A 16,663-nucleotide genomic window follows, 5' to 3' on the forward strand; every position below is an offset into this window, starting at 1 on the left:
GGCGGTAACCGCCCATTAATATTACTGCTTTTCACACCTGAGAAGACAAAGACCCTCCCCTAATGGCCCTATTAGGTGCAGAAAAAACACATGAATTTCACATGTTATCACATGTTTTCCACATGTGACCACATGTGCCCACATGTGAACAACATGTCACCACATGTGAACAATGTTTCACCACATGTGAACAACATGTCACCACATGTGAGTAATGTTTCACCACATGTGAACAACATGTCACCACATGTGAGTAATGTTCGACCACATGTGAACATCATGTCACCTCATGTGAACTTAATGGAACACGTGGCACATGTGGAAAACATGTTATAGGTAATAATGTGGAGCTGATGTGAAATATATTTGCATGTTGTAATAGGTTTTAACATGTGAATTATGTTACCACGTCACAAATACTGTACATTTTTAGCCTTATTCACACAAAATGCAGAACATAAAGCTTATAATGCATGTGTAGGCCTAGGCCCACATATGCCTATACTAATGTGAAAATATATTCATGAAAATATTTTAATTTAGCGTATAGTTTTTAATCAAGTTTGTTTTAATTGCAATACTTTTATTTCAACACTGTTTACCATTTCTAAAGCTATATTATAAATATAGTTTACATAATCAACAATATAATTTTATATTTGATATAATCAATAGGCTACTGCTTTCATATTCTATTTACACAGCACTTTCAGGACATGTTTATTATATGTACATGTATAGTATATGTTTTAAGTGCTGCATGATTTTGACGTGGTTTAATCAAAGCCGTGCACGTGAAATTTCGAGTCTCTCAAACACCGGAGCGGCCGGCTCGCAGAGTTGCCATGGAAACGGCGCGGGACCCACTGCTTCTGGTAAACAACGAAACTCCCTCTCTCGCTGTTGTTTCAACTTTTCACGGCTTTTTTCAGGTGAGATTAGTCTCTAAAAGCACACGAATAATACTCACAACTGTTTTTTTTTTACATTTCTCCTGCTTGTAATTGACACGATTCTGTTAAAAATGTACTTTATCGACATGGTGTAACGTTAGTGTCTTCGGAAAAAGTCCGTTAGAGGTACTGAGGTAGCAACCCAGGTAGCAAACAGACGTTGGCCCAACGTCTGTTGTTGTGTTGGGCCAACGTTGGGTGCTGACGTTGGCCCAACGTAATTTTGTCCGTTGGGCCAACCATCTCATTAGATGGCCAGCAGACCTTCTGCCAACCAAAAAACCACGAAAACAACATTGGGCCAACGTTGGGCCAACCATGTCATTGGACATTCAGCAGACCTTCAGCCAACCTAAAAACCATTATAACAAGATTATGCCAACGTTGGTTCAGCAGTCAGCAGACCTTCGCAAACTTATAAATAAATAGGTTTAACTAGGCTACTTTACACTCAAATTTTAAGATTGTGAAATGGCCTGTTCATTGTTGAATTGCATTAAGAGACGGCACAACAGACAAACTTAATTGGTTATAAAATGACCCTTTTTATTGGTGACAAGTTTAATTTATTAATTAATGCTTATTTATGTAAAAAAAAAATGCAAACAAAATTAAAATAAAGCCAAGGAGGAGGAGAAGCAGCATACTCCTGTTAAATAAAAACAAACATAAACAACTTTTTAGAGCATTTAAGATATGTGTCGTTTTATTTTTGAGTGTATATTTTTTGGGGGGGAAAGTAGGATTTATTTTCTCGCCAGCAAGAGATTTTCATCATGTTGGGGTAGCAAATTTATTATACATCTATAGTGTACGCCTAGTAAAGATGAAATACCTCTGTTTAGTGGTGGGGTTAGACAGAGGAAGAAAAAAAACAATTATTGGAAGACACTTACATTCACTTTCACTGCTGCTGGAATCTAATTGAGGGGGAGGCATCTGCTTTTCTGTGTTAAAGAAAAAATATAGTAATTATCAAAATGTAAATTACTTAAAATGTATATATGAACATATATATATATATATATATATATATATATATATATATATAATAATTAATAACATTTTGGATCAGCCTTAAAAATGCCTTGTGTACCTTTTTCTATTGCTCTTTTTTTTCTTCCTCCATTTCGGTCTCCACTATACTTCAGCCAGGTTTTTATTTTTTCCTCTGCTTCCACCACTTTTGCCCCTTGTCTTTTGGCTGCATCTGTCAGCATGACATTAAAGAATTTTTTTTTTTACTTGCATTGCATTTCATTCAATGACACATTATGTGAAACTGTAATGGGTTGTTTTCTCTTTTGCAATTTCAAGACAAGTTATGTCTTAGTTTTGAATGTTTTTTTTTTTTTTAAACACATCACCTATGACAACTTTTGCTAGCAAAAGTGTAGAAAATGGGCTCTTCTGTCCTCTCCCTTGCCAATTAAAATTGTTGGCCAACTCATTGGTCATTATTTCCCTCATCATTCTGTGGACAATGTCTTTAGCAGATGTTCCACCCAAGCTGGTAAGATATCTTGTCTTTGAAAAAAAAAAAAACATGTGTTAAGCACCAGTAAACCAGGTCTAGATCTCTACATATAATATAATATAGTTAGATATTAATAATATGTTAGTATTCGTTTAAGTGAAGAAAAAGAACTTTAGAATTTACTAGAGAACGTTGTGTGTCTCTGTTTGACAGCCTATCCTCCAAATCTTTTATGCCGGTCATGCTCCTTAATGGAAACTGAAACTCCTCATTCACAACTTCAGCAGCATTCTCTCTTCGCAAAATCGCCTGAAGGAGGAGCGTATTCTGCCTGACCTGACCCTTTATCTCTTCCAGCATCTGGTAGAGCCGGAGTTCTCTTTCTGAATCAGACAAACATACGATGCAACATTATAACTACACAGAATTGAACGTATAAAGAGAGAAACTGCACCTCTTCTTTTGTTGTCTTTATCATAACTTTAACAGCCTTTTGTTAAATCCATCCCAGCTTTTTTGAGACGCCATAAATTTAAAATTTGCTCCCATTTCCCATAAAATAGTAAAATTTGACATTTTCAACATTTAATGTGTTGTCAATGTCCTTTTAAAGCAAAATATGATTTTACAAGATTTGGAATTTTCTTTTTATGTTGCATTTCACTTAATGTCACAATTTAAAAAAAAGGTTGTAAATCAAAGCACATTGATATTAATGCTAATTGTCAAAAGCAAGGCTTAAAAAGTTTATCATTTGAAAATAGAACAACTTAGGTTTTATTCTCCTTTTTGGTTACATATATTTTATTTTGTTCCTTGAACAGTGTCTAATCCAAGTTAGAGACTAAAGGTAATTACTAAAAGCTATGTAAGGAGTTAATTCTACTTACCATCTTGTCCTGGTTCAGGGACTGTCACAGCAGGTGCTGATGGTGCAAATGGTGGTATGGCTGGCAAAGTCAGGCTTTTGGCTCCATTACTGCAGAATCTTTTTTTTTTTTTTGGTCTTTCCATTGTCTCTGCATATGGAACAGTGAGAAACAGAATCAGTATAATGTACAATACATTGTCAGACATCACAACATTTACTTCCATCCAGAGCTTCGCTGCGATCTTATACAACAGGAAAGTGACCACTGTTCAAAAATTCCTTTCAACATATTATTATAATTCAACATAATTAAATATAGTTTACTACAACTTAATTTTGACAGAAATGTGAGATATAACCTTGTACTGTAATTTCCAACACACAGTTTATACATTCATTTGGCTAAATTTCTAAGGTTAATACATAAGAGCAGTGATTTTTTTTTTATTTTTTTTTTTTTTTTTACCTTACATTAAACACTCTCTTGTGGCTCAGACAAAGGAAATTACTTTAATTAATTCTAAGGGGACCATATTATCAAGTCTTGGATTTAAGGAATCTGTGGTGACCAGATATGTTGGGAAATGATGCAATGACCACTGTCTGTTTTCGTCTGTACCTGTGTGGTGCCCGCTTGTTGAGGCCTGCACTGGAGGTCTTCCTGAGGCGGTATCAGATGGAAATCCATTTACATATTTTGATGATGGTCTGTTGGACACATTAAGTGTAATCAATTTTTGTAAAAGCTCAGTGCAAATAAGCAGTAGGCTATAAAAGGAGAAGAACAGAGTAAACATACACTCTTTTCCGTACACTGTCCTCATTTGTAGACTCCAAACTGTTGCCTTTACAAAACTTCACCAGCTTTCTTCTGGCTTTTTCATAGGAATCTAAACATAGAAACAAATAACATCACTAAGCCTATTATCTGAACATTTGAAAAGAACTGCTTGGCATAACTCACAAGGAGCATCTTTTAATTTTTGAATAGTTATTTCTCTATATTTCTCAATAATAATTCATATTTAATTCCTCAAAGACTTACCATACTCAGCTACCCATTCAGTTATATATTCGTCCCATTCTTCATTAGGAGTTTCATTTTTTTTCAACCGCTTTTCTACATGTTGTACTGTTATATGGAGGCCAAAAGGAAATTTTTTTGTCGACGCTCAGCCAGTCACTTGGTATTACCTCTGTCTCATTCTTTTCAGTAAAAACAACTATTGAATACATCTATAAAAAAAATTTAAAAAAAAAAAATATATATATAGTGTTACAACTTTATACATTTATTGTAGCTGTATTAATTACCCAGTGGAAATCTAATTAATTAAAATAATTCCTAGTCTTATTATTACTATTTCTTATGCTTGATAAGGTCTGTACCTAATGGTGGTGGTGGTGGTGGTGGTGGTGGTGGGGGGGGGGGGGTACTTACTGTAAAAGAAGAACTTTTGAAACAGTCTGTGTAGGAACAATAGTCAATGACTGCCCGGGTTGTTTCACAAAGGTTATGTCAAGTTGATGAATGAATCAATGGGATAGGTGAAAAATGATGACTTGTTTTGGAATTTAAGACAGACTAGATGTGATGCTTCCTTGTCTTTTAAAATGTTTTTAACTATATAAATATCTCCATTGGACTGGATATAATGGGCTTTATGCACAGCTGCACTACTTCCTGAACTTCAGTCAGCTCCTTGTTTCCTGTCTGCCATTATTGGTCAAATTGATTAATTCAGGTGTGCTTGACCTCAATAGTCATGGCAACTGAATTAATCAATTTGGCCAATAATGGCAGACAGGAAACAAGGAGCTGGCTGAAGTTCAGGAAGTAGTGCAGCTGGGCATAAAGCCAATTGTCTCCCTCTGATAAACTAATTAAAGTTCCACCATTTACATATTTCTTATACTGTGTGAACTGCTGAGATGTCACATCATATGGAACAGGCCCGTTCTTATGTTCCTGGTAAAAACCATCCTTGCACACCTTTATTTTAGTTCTGACACTTGCTTTTTCTGACAATCTCCTGATGATCTGTTGAAGGGGCTGGGTAGGGGTCCTAGTCATTTTTTTTAATGTGTAGAGGAAGTTCTCAAATGGAAAAGCTGAGAAATTATGCAGCACACCAAACTGCCTTACATCATTGGCAAGATGTGTCAGGCCGTGTATGTTATACACAACGTAATTACCATAGACAGATTGAAAATGCTCGACAAATGTGATTAGTAACTTTTCAGCAAAATCACAGTACTGGAGTCAGAGTGAGGGGCAGCATAATATTCGAATGGCTACATGCAGAAGCATAAAATTGTGGTATAGAACATTCGGCAGATGGTCTTTCAGTGCAACTGGACCAGTGTACAGAAGAAAAGTTCTGAACTCTGTTGCTTTCCACCTATCTACCTCAACAAGGGATCTCCCTTTTCGTACAAACTCTCTGGGGAGTCTCAAGGCAAAGGACATAAGCGCTGCAGAAATTAGGCCTATCTGATGAGCACCTAAACGAGTTGGAAGTGGTCCCCTCATTCAAAACCCTATCAACTTTCTCACAACCCCAAGAAAAACCAGATGCATAACATCTAATGGAAATTGGGAGACCATACCAATTCCAACCTTTGTCAACACACTGGTCCCTTTATGGTGAAACTCATCGTCTTTATTAATAAAAGACGTATCTGTCCGTAAAGGTGAATCTACTTCAGGAAAAGTCATGCGATTTTCCACCCATGTTCCCTCCTGTGTGCATTTTTCACAGCCGTGATATGCATTGTGGGCTTTAATGTTTTTTTACGAAAGCCCTCGCACTAGCGTCGCAAACAAAATTAGAAATTTTAATTTCTACACATTTGCCAATTTCATCCACACCCTCTAGTTTAAGCTTTCCATATTCATTCACAAATGATTCTAGGAACAGATTGACATTCTCTGGCTTTTTAGATCCAAGATATAAAGCGATGACGAATGGTTACTTTGTTTTGTCTTCCTCTACCAAGCCTAGAATGGGCCAGAACTGCTAATTACTGCTTTTGAACAAAGGCAGTCCATCAATATTCACTTGTAAATGAATGGCCTTTGGGAGAGGGTCTATCTGGTTTAACACACCCCTAATGCCATTCTCCACTCCAAAATAATGCATGGTGCCATCAGCAATCTCCTGGACCTCATAATTAGTTTGAGTCCCTAAAAGAGTGCGAGAATCCTTTGGGAGATATGGATGATATTTCCTCAGGATGCCCAACATCCCATTTAGATGGCATTGTGGTATTTGGCTGTCTATTGCCCAACCTCTGATCTCCTCAGCAAGACACTCTGCAGACTCAACAAATTAAACTTAGTCTCTAACTCGTCTGATTCATAGGACATGGGCCAATCAGAAGCAGCATCTGACCACACTTAATCAGCAGGGGCGTTTTTTCCCAGGCATATGTTTATGTCGGCTGCGTCAGATTCAGCATTGACGCAAACCTCACTAAGGATATTGTAAGCCCTCCGCTTTGCCTGACGTTTAAGTGTTCTGTCTGAATAAATTCTGTTTGCAGACATTGTTAGTGTGCTGCCAAACAATATCTACAGCTGATTTCGATTGTTTAATCCAAACTAGAAGGCTATGAAGAAATACAAATTTATTCAATGTTTCATTAAGGTTTAACAGTATTTTGAACTGAAAAATGTATACAGTGTTTACCATTTTGAGGCCAATAAGATTAAGCCAAGCATTCCAGGTGTCACACATTAGCTTTTGTCTTTATGCGCTTCCTGGCCATTAAGTTCAAGATTCAGCTTTGCTTTTGTAATGGTAAAAGTGTGACCACGCTGGTCAGACTGATTAGATTAGCGTCTCTTGTAATCTGCTGAATCATTTACATTTGCTTTGTTTCAAGAGACTCCTCATCAATGTAACTCCTCCAGATTAGCATCTCAAGGCACAGAAAACTGCTATGCTGATGAACTGAGGTGTCTGTTGAATCATATACATTTACTTTTGTTTCAGTTTCTCCCCCCCTCAATGTAAACTCCTCCCCTCTAAATGTATAAATTGTAAGGGAATTAGGGATGGGCGATACCAGTTATTTTCTTTTCGATCCGATACCAAGTACTTTCAGGACAAGTATCGCCGATACCGATACCGATACCGATACTTTTATGAAATATTTTTATGTAAGTGATTTTATAGAGTATTTTGATAGCAACATTATTAATAATAAATAAAATGGACATGATAACGTTTTGCTTGCGTTTATTAACAAACACTGAACACTTTTACCACATTTCTTCCCTTTATAGGTTTTTGAGATGAAACAAGTTGACATTAACATTTTCCTCTTGAGCCTGTTTTTTCTATGACTTATAAACTCTACGGCTTAAAAAATAAAATAAAATAAACCCCTGATAAAAGACTGGAATGCACTTAACCAAACCAGGGATGACTGTTAGGCTCAGAACACTTCAAATTATTTAAATGTCAAACTTGAACCTGATCTTCAGACAGAATGTTAAGTTGGAATCTTCATATGTGCATGTACTGATATATACACAGCCAGCATGAGTAAACCATTAAACAATTTAGAACTGATTTATAGGTTTTTGTTAAGGAACAAGAGAATGTTGACATTTTTGCCTTTTAGTCTGTTTCTTCTGTGACTGATCAACTCCCCTGCTTTGGAAAAAAGTCTCTCAGAAGGGACAGATGATGCAGTGACCCCAAGATATTTTCCTGCTAGTTTGCTGAGAGTTGGAAACGTTTGTTCGTGATTTCTCCACCAAACTAATGGGTCTTGGTTTCGGGGAAGTACTTTTTCCTCAGCATAGCGACGCATTTCAATTATGGAATCGCTGCTTCCTGATTGTTGTTGTTGTGCTGATAGAACCTGCGAGTCAAAATCCCCCCATATGCCTCCTTTAGCTGTAGATGATGCAGTACATGGGGTCATTGGAGGAGTCTCGGATGATGCACAGTTTGCAGGTACTGACACAGACCTTAGGGTAGATGTTGAGGTAGCTTGTGGTGCAGCCGTCAAGTGAACATCCCGCATTTCAGATAGGAGTCGCTTTTTTACAGCTTCTACATGATCCTTGTCACGAAATGCCAGGTGCTTAAACCTTATGTCAAGAAAGGTGCTGGCACCAAGACTGTGTTTGGTTTCAATTCCACGGAATCTCCGCTGACATTGCTGTGCCAGTTCTTTGGCAAAAGAGCTTCCTTGACGCTCAGTGGCAGCAGATGCTTTAAGCAGCAGTGATACTAGGGGAATGACCTTTGAGACAGAAGTGTATTTTTCTGCTGATACTTCACGTGTTGCCTCCTCAAAAGGTTTCAGGGCCTCAATGGTTAGGTGGATAACAGACCGCTCTTCAGTTGTAAAGCACAGGTCACTCTTTCCAAGTAAACAGAGGGCTGTGGTAACCGGATCTATTTGTTCATGTAGCCTCTCCAACATGTAGAAAGCTGAATTCCACCGGGTTTCAACTGAAATAATCAGTTTATGTTCTGCCACTTTCAGTTGATTTTGTATCTGTTTAAGCTTCTCTGTGGCTTTTGTGCTGTGGTGGAAAAAGGATACAATGCTTCTGCATTTTTCCAGCAGATGAACGGTCTCCGGAGATTCCTTAATTGCATCTTTGACCACCAAGTTTAATGTGTGGGCAAAACATGGGTAATGCCTCCATCCAGCCTTATGCACTGCTGCAACCATGTTTGCACCATTGTCTGTGACAACTGCAAGCACCTTTTGAGTTATGCCCCATTCTTCAGCTATTCTTTTCAGCTCTGCACTAATATTGTCAGCTGTGTGCTGTACACTGAAATGGCAGGTTTCTAGCACAAAATCCTGCATTTGCCAGTTGTCAATAAAATGACAGGTCACAGTTAAATATGCCTCTATGGACCTTGAGGTCCACATATCTGTTGTGAGAATGACATGGTTTGCATGTTGTAATTTTGTCATTACTTTGGCTTTACATTCAGCATACATATTGTTAATTGTGCACTCCATCATCTTTTTCCGGGAAGGGATTTGGTAACGTGGATCAAGAATCTTGAGAAGAGCAATAAATCCTCTGTCTTCTACAATTGAGATTGGCTGGAGGTCCCTTGCAATCATCTCTCCTATGGCTCTTGTAATTTCTGATGCTCTCTGCGAGTCATCTATAAAATATAATACATTTTATTCTTAAAGCTGTTACAGGCATTAAGAATTTATAATGATAGTAAATCTCTCCTGTATTACTTGACACTTAAACTATGTCATTTGTTTAATAATTTTTTTAAATGATAAAAATAATATATAAATTATTTAATTAAGAATATCCACCAGATAGCCTATCAAGTAACAGAAATAGATATAGCTAATGAAAAAATGTTTAAAGCAAAATATCCAGTTTAATATTCTGCTCCACATAAAATTCTGCAATATCTTCATATCCGAAACAGTAGGCCTATGTATTGTACAAAGTAGCCTATAGCTATAAATATAGTGACTTAAAGGGATAGTTGACTTTGAAATTAATTTTTGATATGTTTTAGCTAACCTCAAGGGCATCCAAGATGTAGGTGTCTTTGTTTCCACAGTATTTTCAATTTTGACATTTTTTGGTCAAACTCGTTTCGTGTCTTAGGCCATCAATGTGTACTTACATGTACGAGTCATTAAATCATGTTTAATTTTGACTTCTCTGTGCATGCTTTTTGGCCTTTGCCTCCAGTGATAGTCTGATAGACAACAACGGTTTGACTGAAAAATGTCAAAATTGAAAATACCGTGGAAACAAAGACACCTACATCTTGGATGCCCTTGAGGTAAGCTAAAACATATCAAAAATTAATTTCAAAGTCAACTATCCCTTTAACTTTTTGTATTCAAATAATCTAACAACCACTTGATACCTGGATAACGTCGTTGACCTCTCTGAAAGCATTCTGCTAATGAACTCTGCCTCGAGCCAGAAGATGGGGGTCGTGTCTGTGTTACCTCCTCTGCTCGCTTCAGCTGCACTTCGTCGTGCTCTGTAGGGTGTTTTGCTTTAAGATGTTTTGTCAAATTTGTGGTATTACCACAGTGGCGTATGTTTTTTTTACAAATGTCACACGAGGCTTCATCAGTATTTACTGGAGTGAAATAACTCCAAATTACACTTCTTCTTCTTTCACTCATCGCAGCCATGTACTCGAACGAACACCTTTCTTAAACCTGACTGTCTGCCTGCGCTGACTGACTGAGCGTGCTCCTGTGCTGGACTTGTGAGAGTGAGCGGCGCGCACGGTGATAAAGCGGAAGGAGACGTAACGTGAGCGAACTCGGTGATACAGCGGAAGAAGATATAGTTCCCATTGACGTTATGATTTAAGTGTATTTGTACAATACGGCGTACTACTCATTTTAAAAATGAAAAAAAAAACGTACACAAAAAACAGATAGTATCGATACTTGTATTTGAGAATCGATCCTTTCGATACAAAAGCAGTATCGAAAATATCGATACTTAAGGATCGATCCGCCCATCCCTAAAGGGAATGTTTTCCCTTAGTTAGACTATCTTAGACTATCTTTGAGATGACTACAGCTACGCAATAAAGAACTTCTGCGTGAAAGATACCTCAAGAGTCTCCTGGTCTGTTGCGTGGAAGAATAATAAAACTTCACTACAGATGGTGCCGTGACCCGGATAGAGAAATCTTACCTGAATCAAGAACTGCAACAAAAGATTTCAACAGAGAAATCTTACCTGAGTTCCAGAACAAGATCAACAAAGTGAACTGAGTTCCAGAACAAGAACAAAAAGAACTTTTCTGACTGAGTTCCAGACTGAATCTTTTCATACAAGCAACGATTCGGTGAGTTTCACTCTATTCAAAGAACCAGACCAGTACCAAAGTTGTGCCTCTGCGCCGTCAGAGAGTTATCAGACAAGCTGTAGTGTTTGATTAACTAAAGTTATCCTTTAAAAGTTGTCTTTTAAAGATGAAAGGTATCCTCTGTTGTCAGGCAGGGAAGATTGACATTAAATGTTAATATTTTGGGATCCTCTGAATAAGTCAGGGAAGTTGTAAGATATCCTCTGAATGAGTCAGGGAAGTTTTGTCGAAAGGAATAGTGCCTCTACGTTGCTAGAGAAGATATCCTCTAAACTTAGGGAAGATTAACATTACGTGTTAATATTGGTGATAACCTCTGTTCGCAGAGAAGGATTAGCATTTTTGTGCTAGTTATTGTGGTCGTATCCTCTAAAAATTTTGGAAGGTGAAAGATCCTTTCCATTTTCTTTCAGGGAAGATTAGCGCAACATGCTAATAGTTTGTGTTGTTTGTTTGTTGTTTTGTGGTGTTACCCTCTAAAAATTTACTTTAGAGATGAAAGTTTGAACCTCTGTACAAACAGGGAAGTATTAGCATAAAGTGCTAGTAATATTGTGGATTTTCCTTTGCTCTGTCAAAGAAGGTTTACAACAGTCGATCTGTGTAAACAAGTGTAGCCTCTGTTGATCAGAGAAAGTTAGTTGTTTTGTGTGATAACAAAGAAACTCACAAAATGGTTGTGACGAATGCTAGGTTGGTTCCTACAACTGAGAAAAGTGGCCTTGCCGCTCCATTGTGGTCAGATAGTGAATTTAAGTCATTGTTAGGAGAGCACATGGACTCCATAGTGACTCAGTCAGTCAGAGTGAATTTGACAAAGAAATTTGGCATTCACCCAGAAAAAGTATGGTCTATAGATGAGTGTAAAAAAGTGCTAGGAGCAAGTATTCGCAAGAACAATGTGAAAGCCATTATCTGTTGTTACAAAGAATACAGTTTATCCATTGCACAAGAGCAAGCTAGGTGTATTGCTAAGTTAAATGAACAGAACAAACAATTGCAGACTCAATTGTCCTGTTTCAAGACAAAGGTGGGCCATAACCAGGCCTCAGCCAAATGTAACACTGAAGACCAACAGTCAGATGAAACTTTTCCTGACTTACAAGCATTGTTTGAAAGAGATGTAGACATCCCATCAGTAACAGATAAGCATGTAAATTCAGTGAATGTGTGTGCTGCTAGAAAAAGACCGCAGGGAATTGAACAGTCAGAAAGTGTTCCTTCCAGTGCTTCTGTTGTTCAAATCCAAACTGTTGCTACAACACTCGGACCTAGAGACATAGAGAGATTGTCCCAGAGTTTACCGCCAGCACGCACACAGTTCACTGAATTTAGTAGAGCATTGGTCAGCAAAATGCGTCTCTACGACATGTCGTTAACAGAAGTCACACACAGTTAATGTCTCAAATTCTAACTGAATCTGAATTCAACAGTTTTGAGTCTGCTGTTACTTCTGAACTGCAGCATGCCAGAAAAGATGAATCGAGAGAAGGTGTTCTGAACATCCTAAAGAATATCCTAGGACCCAAGATAGATTGGTCTAGAATTACTAACTGTGTACAAAAGAAAGAAGAAACTGTGAATGAATATACTGAGAGGTTTTGTCAGTCAGCTGTAACGTACAGTGGAATAGTGGATGATTCTGAAAGTGTACTCAATGACAAAGGACCGCTGGTCCGCATCTGGTCAGATGGCCTTATAGCTGACTACAGAAGAGCTTTGCCATTTTTGGATCTGACTTGGTCTCACAGAACTCTTAGAAGTAACCTGGACAGGTTAACTGCTTGGGAAAGAGATTTTAATGTTCAGGCAAGAGTACAAATTGCAGCAGCCTCTTTTAAGGTCAGCACCGAAAACCCACAGAAACGTAAATGTCCTAAGAGAGAGGGCAGGTGTTATTACTGTGGTCAGCCGGGACATTGGAGCAGAGAGTGTAGAAAAAGCAGAAAGAATTTTAAAGAAGGCAACCTTTTTGCCCAACTTCTCAGTTTGCTTGCTACTCTGAAGCCGCCATTCCCCACGTCTTTAAACGGGTGGGGCAGCTTGTTGACGTGTTAACCATTTGGACTGTGAGTGCTTAATTTCCCCAGTAACTTACAACAGAGATAAAAAAAAACTTATGTTTGTTTAACGGAACAAAAGGAAAGTGACTGTCTCAGCTTTTCCTTTGGGGGACTGCTTTAAGTAAACTCACAGCCTTAAATGTTATTCTACAGTACAGGCCTTTCATCAATAATAGTGTTAGGTCAGACTGTAAATGCCCACACGCAGTATTAGCACTAATGAATGAAGCGAAAGTCAATTTTGTCACCTTTTCCCATTGGGGAAATTGATTTAACTATCCTCACCCATTCTCACGTATGATGTCTACAACGACTGATGTTTTGTTAGAGGATGAAGGGAAAATAACTCATAATTGGGTTACACAGATTAAAGTACGCATGTCACAGGACAGGTCAAGCCATTAGAGCCTAAAACTTGGTCTCATTTGTCACATTGCAAAGTGTTCTGCAAAGTTCTGCCACCCACAGGGACATGATATTGACACGAACCAGTGAGGAGCCAAGGGAAGAACCAAATGCAACAGGCTTTGGGGGCCAACCCTTTCGGTGAAGACTCCCTCATAGGTTTCCCCCATCCATTTAGTCTAATCCTCACCTCACTGTTTTCTTTAGGTGTCAAGAATTAAGAAATAGGGAAAGAGGGAACAATAGCAGACTCAGTGTTTACTCAGCAGGATACAACCCTTGTCTTTGAAGAAATACTGCTCTCTTGTTTTCTTTTTCCTCTGTGCAGATACCACTTGATGGCTATCCCGAGACCCATACACACAGACGTCTTCACTTGCGTATGAAGACACCACTTCCAGAAAACAATGAGACCCACTGCCGAGCCAACTATCACCAAAGTAAAGAAGAAAAATACACAACGCAGAGAAAAGACTTTCGGAACCTTCAGTCATCCATCAACACTATCAAGATGTAGTAACCACCAGGACATCGCACAAAGTGAATACTCCACAATCCTTGTTTTTGCTGGAAACCTTGCAGGCCACAGCCGAAGATGGCTGCATTGACTCACTTGTGCACAAAGATGATGGTTAAACAGTCTTGATCTTTCAGCAAAAATTACACCAGATGTAACTGAAGTTTAATTTATCCGTAAGAGCTTCACGGACCCTAATTGCATGTTTGTTTTCTGTGTCAGCATGTAATTACAGAAAAAGCAAACACAGAACATAAGTATGTGCCTGTAACTAGCACAAGTTACATGAATGAACTTTCTTAATTGTTTAAATTTGTATATAGTGTGGGAGTTATTTAGAACTCCCAAAGGGGGAATTGGAGAAATACAAATTTGTCAAATGTTTAATTTAGGTTTCCACTCCAATGGTATAAAAACTGATAAAGTCTCCAGCGAGAGTCTCCTTTCCTGATAGTCCTGTTTTTGATTGGATTAGCTATAAGGGAGACTTCCACCTTTTGTCTTTAATGTCTCTGGGATGGCTCTTTGGAACCAGAGTTCCTGCCACCATCAGCATTTGAAAAGTTATGCTGATTCAATCGGATTGGTAATGGCCTCAGAGTAGGGTGTGTTCCTAATTCATTTGCATGCTTTGTTTCAGTTTCTCCCCCCTCAATGTAAACTCCTCCCCTCTAAATGTATAAATTGTAAGGGAATATTTTCCCTTAGTTAGACTATCTTAGACTATCTTTGAGATGACTACAGCTACGCAATAAAGAACTTCTGCGTGAAAGATACCTCAAGAGTCTCCTGGTCTGTTGCGTGGAAGAAGAAAAACTTCACTACACAGACAAGAACGGTTTGACCTAAAAATGTAAAAATTGAAAATACTCTGGAAACAAAGACACCATCTTGGATGCCCTTGAAGTAAGATAAAACATATCAAAAATTAATTTCAAAGTGAACTATCCCTTTGAACCGTGATTAATTTTTCAGGATTCGTTGAAAGTTCAAGAGAAAAGCAATTCATTAAAATATATATATGAAGAGTTCAGATGCAAAAGCCTCTAAATGCCATTTGAAATTTTCTTCTTTAATGATGATTTTTTATCAAACTTGTATATTTAAGTTCAGTAATTTCACTTAAATGGCAAATTGTTATTTAAGTGAAATCACTGAACTTAAATATACAAGCTTGATAAAAATCATCATTAAAGAAGAAAATTTCAAATGGCATTTAGAGGCTTTTGCATCTGAACTCTTCATATATATATATATATATATATATATATATTGCATTACTATAAATGTCTTTACTGTCACTTTTGATCAATTTAACCTGTTAACCTTTAATCCCACTTTTGAAAAATCCCCAGAAATGACATACCCAAACTGAAACAGATACAATTCATGAACCCTTTGCACTAAAAGCACAATTATGATCTCATTTGAAAGCTTACACCTAGTAGTTTATTGGAAATGTAGAATTTTTATTGTCATAATGAAAAACATTTTTTTTAAATAGCTCCGAAGTTTTGTAAAGTTATTAGAAATTTAATTTTATGAAACATCTTCATGAAAATAAAATTGAAGTTGGCCCTGTAGCAATCTAGAAATGCACTGCAGCTAAAGCCGTATGTGTGACCATTTTATATTTAAAATCTGAAAATGATAAGTCTAAAACTCTGTATTTAGTTGCCTGTTTTTCAAGATCATGTCAAATTACTTTATTTTGATTAGACTCTAAAATGCAAACTGATGTTTAGTCATCTTCTAAGTCATCTATTCAGTCTATTGTCTTTATTGTTTTATGGTGCAAACGAGCCCCATTCAGTCTCAGTCTCCCCATGCACACATTCACACCTTTACAGACTGGTTATGGCTCAACATATGCATTTTTATTGTCTGCATTATAGCTACTAACGACTGCTATTCACAAGCTGTTCATAGGGTTTCAAACCCTAATTTCTTTTATCAAAGTGCTAGCTCCACCTTTGTGACTGAATCGAATGCACTGAAACATTTTAGTAAGCATTCCTATTTGGGAAAAAATCATAAAAGAATAACTTCTAGACTAGTGATGACAGGTGCACCTTAGCGAGCTAATATTAGCATGTTAGCTTAGCACATCATCAATACACGGCAATTTATGAGATTAAAACCATGTTTTGCTCCAAACTTACTTTATAACGTAAGTCGAGTGTTTTATATAATCTTCTGTGATCTAATTTGGCTTCAGATAAAAAATCTGACCGAAAATATATTATTTATTGTATTGTGCACAATGAAAAAAATCTATATCGATTAGCATTACATTATAAATATAATCTATTATTATGAAAATACCTGGCATGGCTCGAAGAACAAAGGTAACTCAAATATAATTGCAATCATGTTTATTGTCTTCAAAACGTAGTTATTTGCATGTTACAGCGATTCTGTTAGTTCGTCAGGCAGTTCATGACAGCAGTTCCTGGTCCTGGACTGTCACATGACAGTTATGTTTTGTTCTTCATGTGCCATATATGGAATAAACTGT

General features: G+C 37.4%; 1 protein-coding gene and 2 pseudogenes across 2 annotated transcripts; all 3 read right to left on the minus strand.

Annotated features, from left to right (window-relative positions):
• Positions 1-1,579: 1,579 nt before the first annotated feature.
• LOC120486121 (uncharacterized) lies at positions 1,580-4,537 on the minus strand (annotated as a pseudogene). Its single transcript, XR_016168959.1, has 7 exons — positions 4,347-4,537; positions 4,101-4,191; positions 3,921-4,009; positions 3,321-3,449; positions 2,050-2,163; positions 1,850-1,900; positions 1,580-1,602 (listed from the first exon to the last, which is right to left on the minus strand). The product of XR_016168959.1 is annotated as an uncharacterized LOC120486121 (transcript).
• Positions 4,538-5,167: 630 nt separating this feature from the next.
• Positions 5,168-6,549, minus strand: LOC148997400 (uncharacterized; annotated as a pseudogene).
• A 1,333-nt stretch (positions 6,550-7,882) lies between these two features.
• LOC148997401 (E3 SUMO-protein ligase ZBED1-like) lies at positions 7,883-9,001 on the minus strand. Its single transcript, XM_089119945.1, has one exon. It carries the CDS (start codon positions 8,999-9,001, stop codon positions 7,883-7,885), a length of 1,119 nt encoding a protein of 372 aa, XP_088976071.1.
• Positions 9,002-16,663: the final 7,662 nt, after the last annotated feature.

Source organism: Pimephales promelas, chromosome 2 (assembly GCF_988280905.1).
Source record: "Pimephales promelas chromosome 2, fPimPro1.hap1.1, whole genome shotgun sequence".
NCBI lineage: Eukaryota > Metazoa > Chordata > Actinopteri > Cypriniformes > Leuciscidae > Pimephales > Pimephales promelas.

Coding starts and splice junctions, on each gene's coding strand:
- LOC148997401 (XM_089119945.1), bottom strand. CDS start 9,001: ATGGTTGCAGCAGTGCATAAGGCTGGATGGAGGCATTACCCATGTTTT.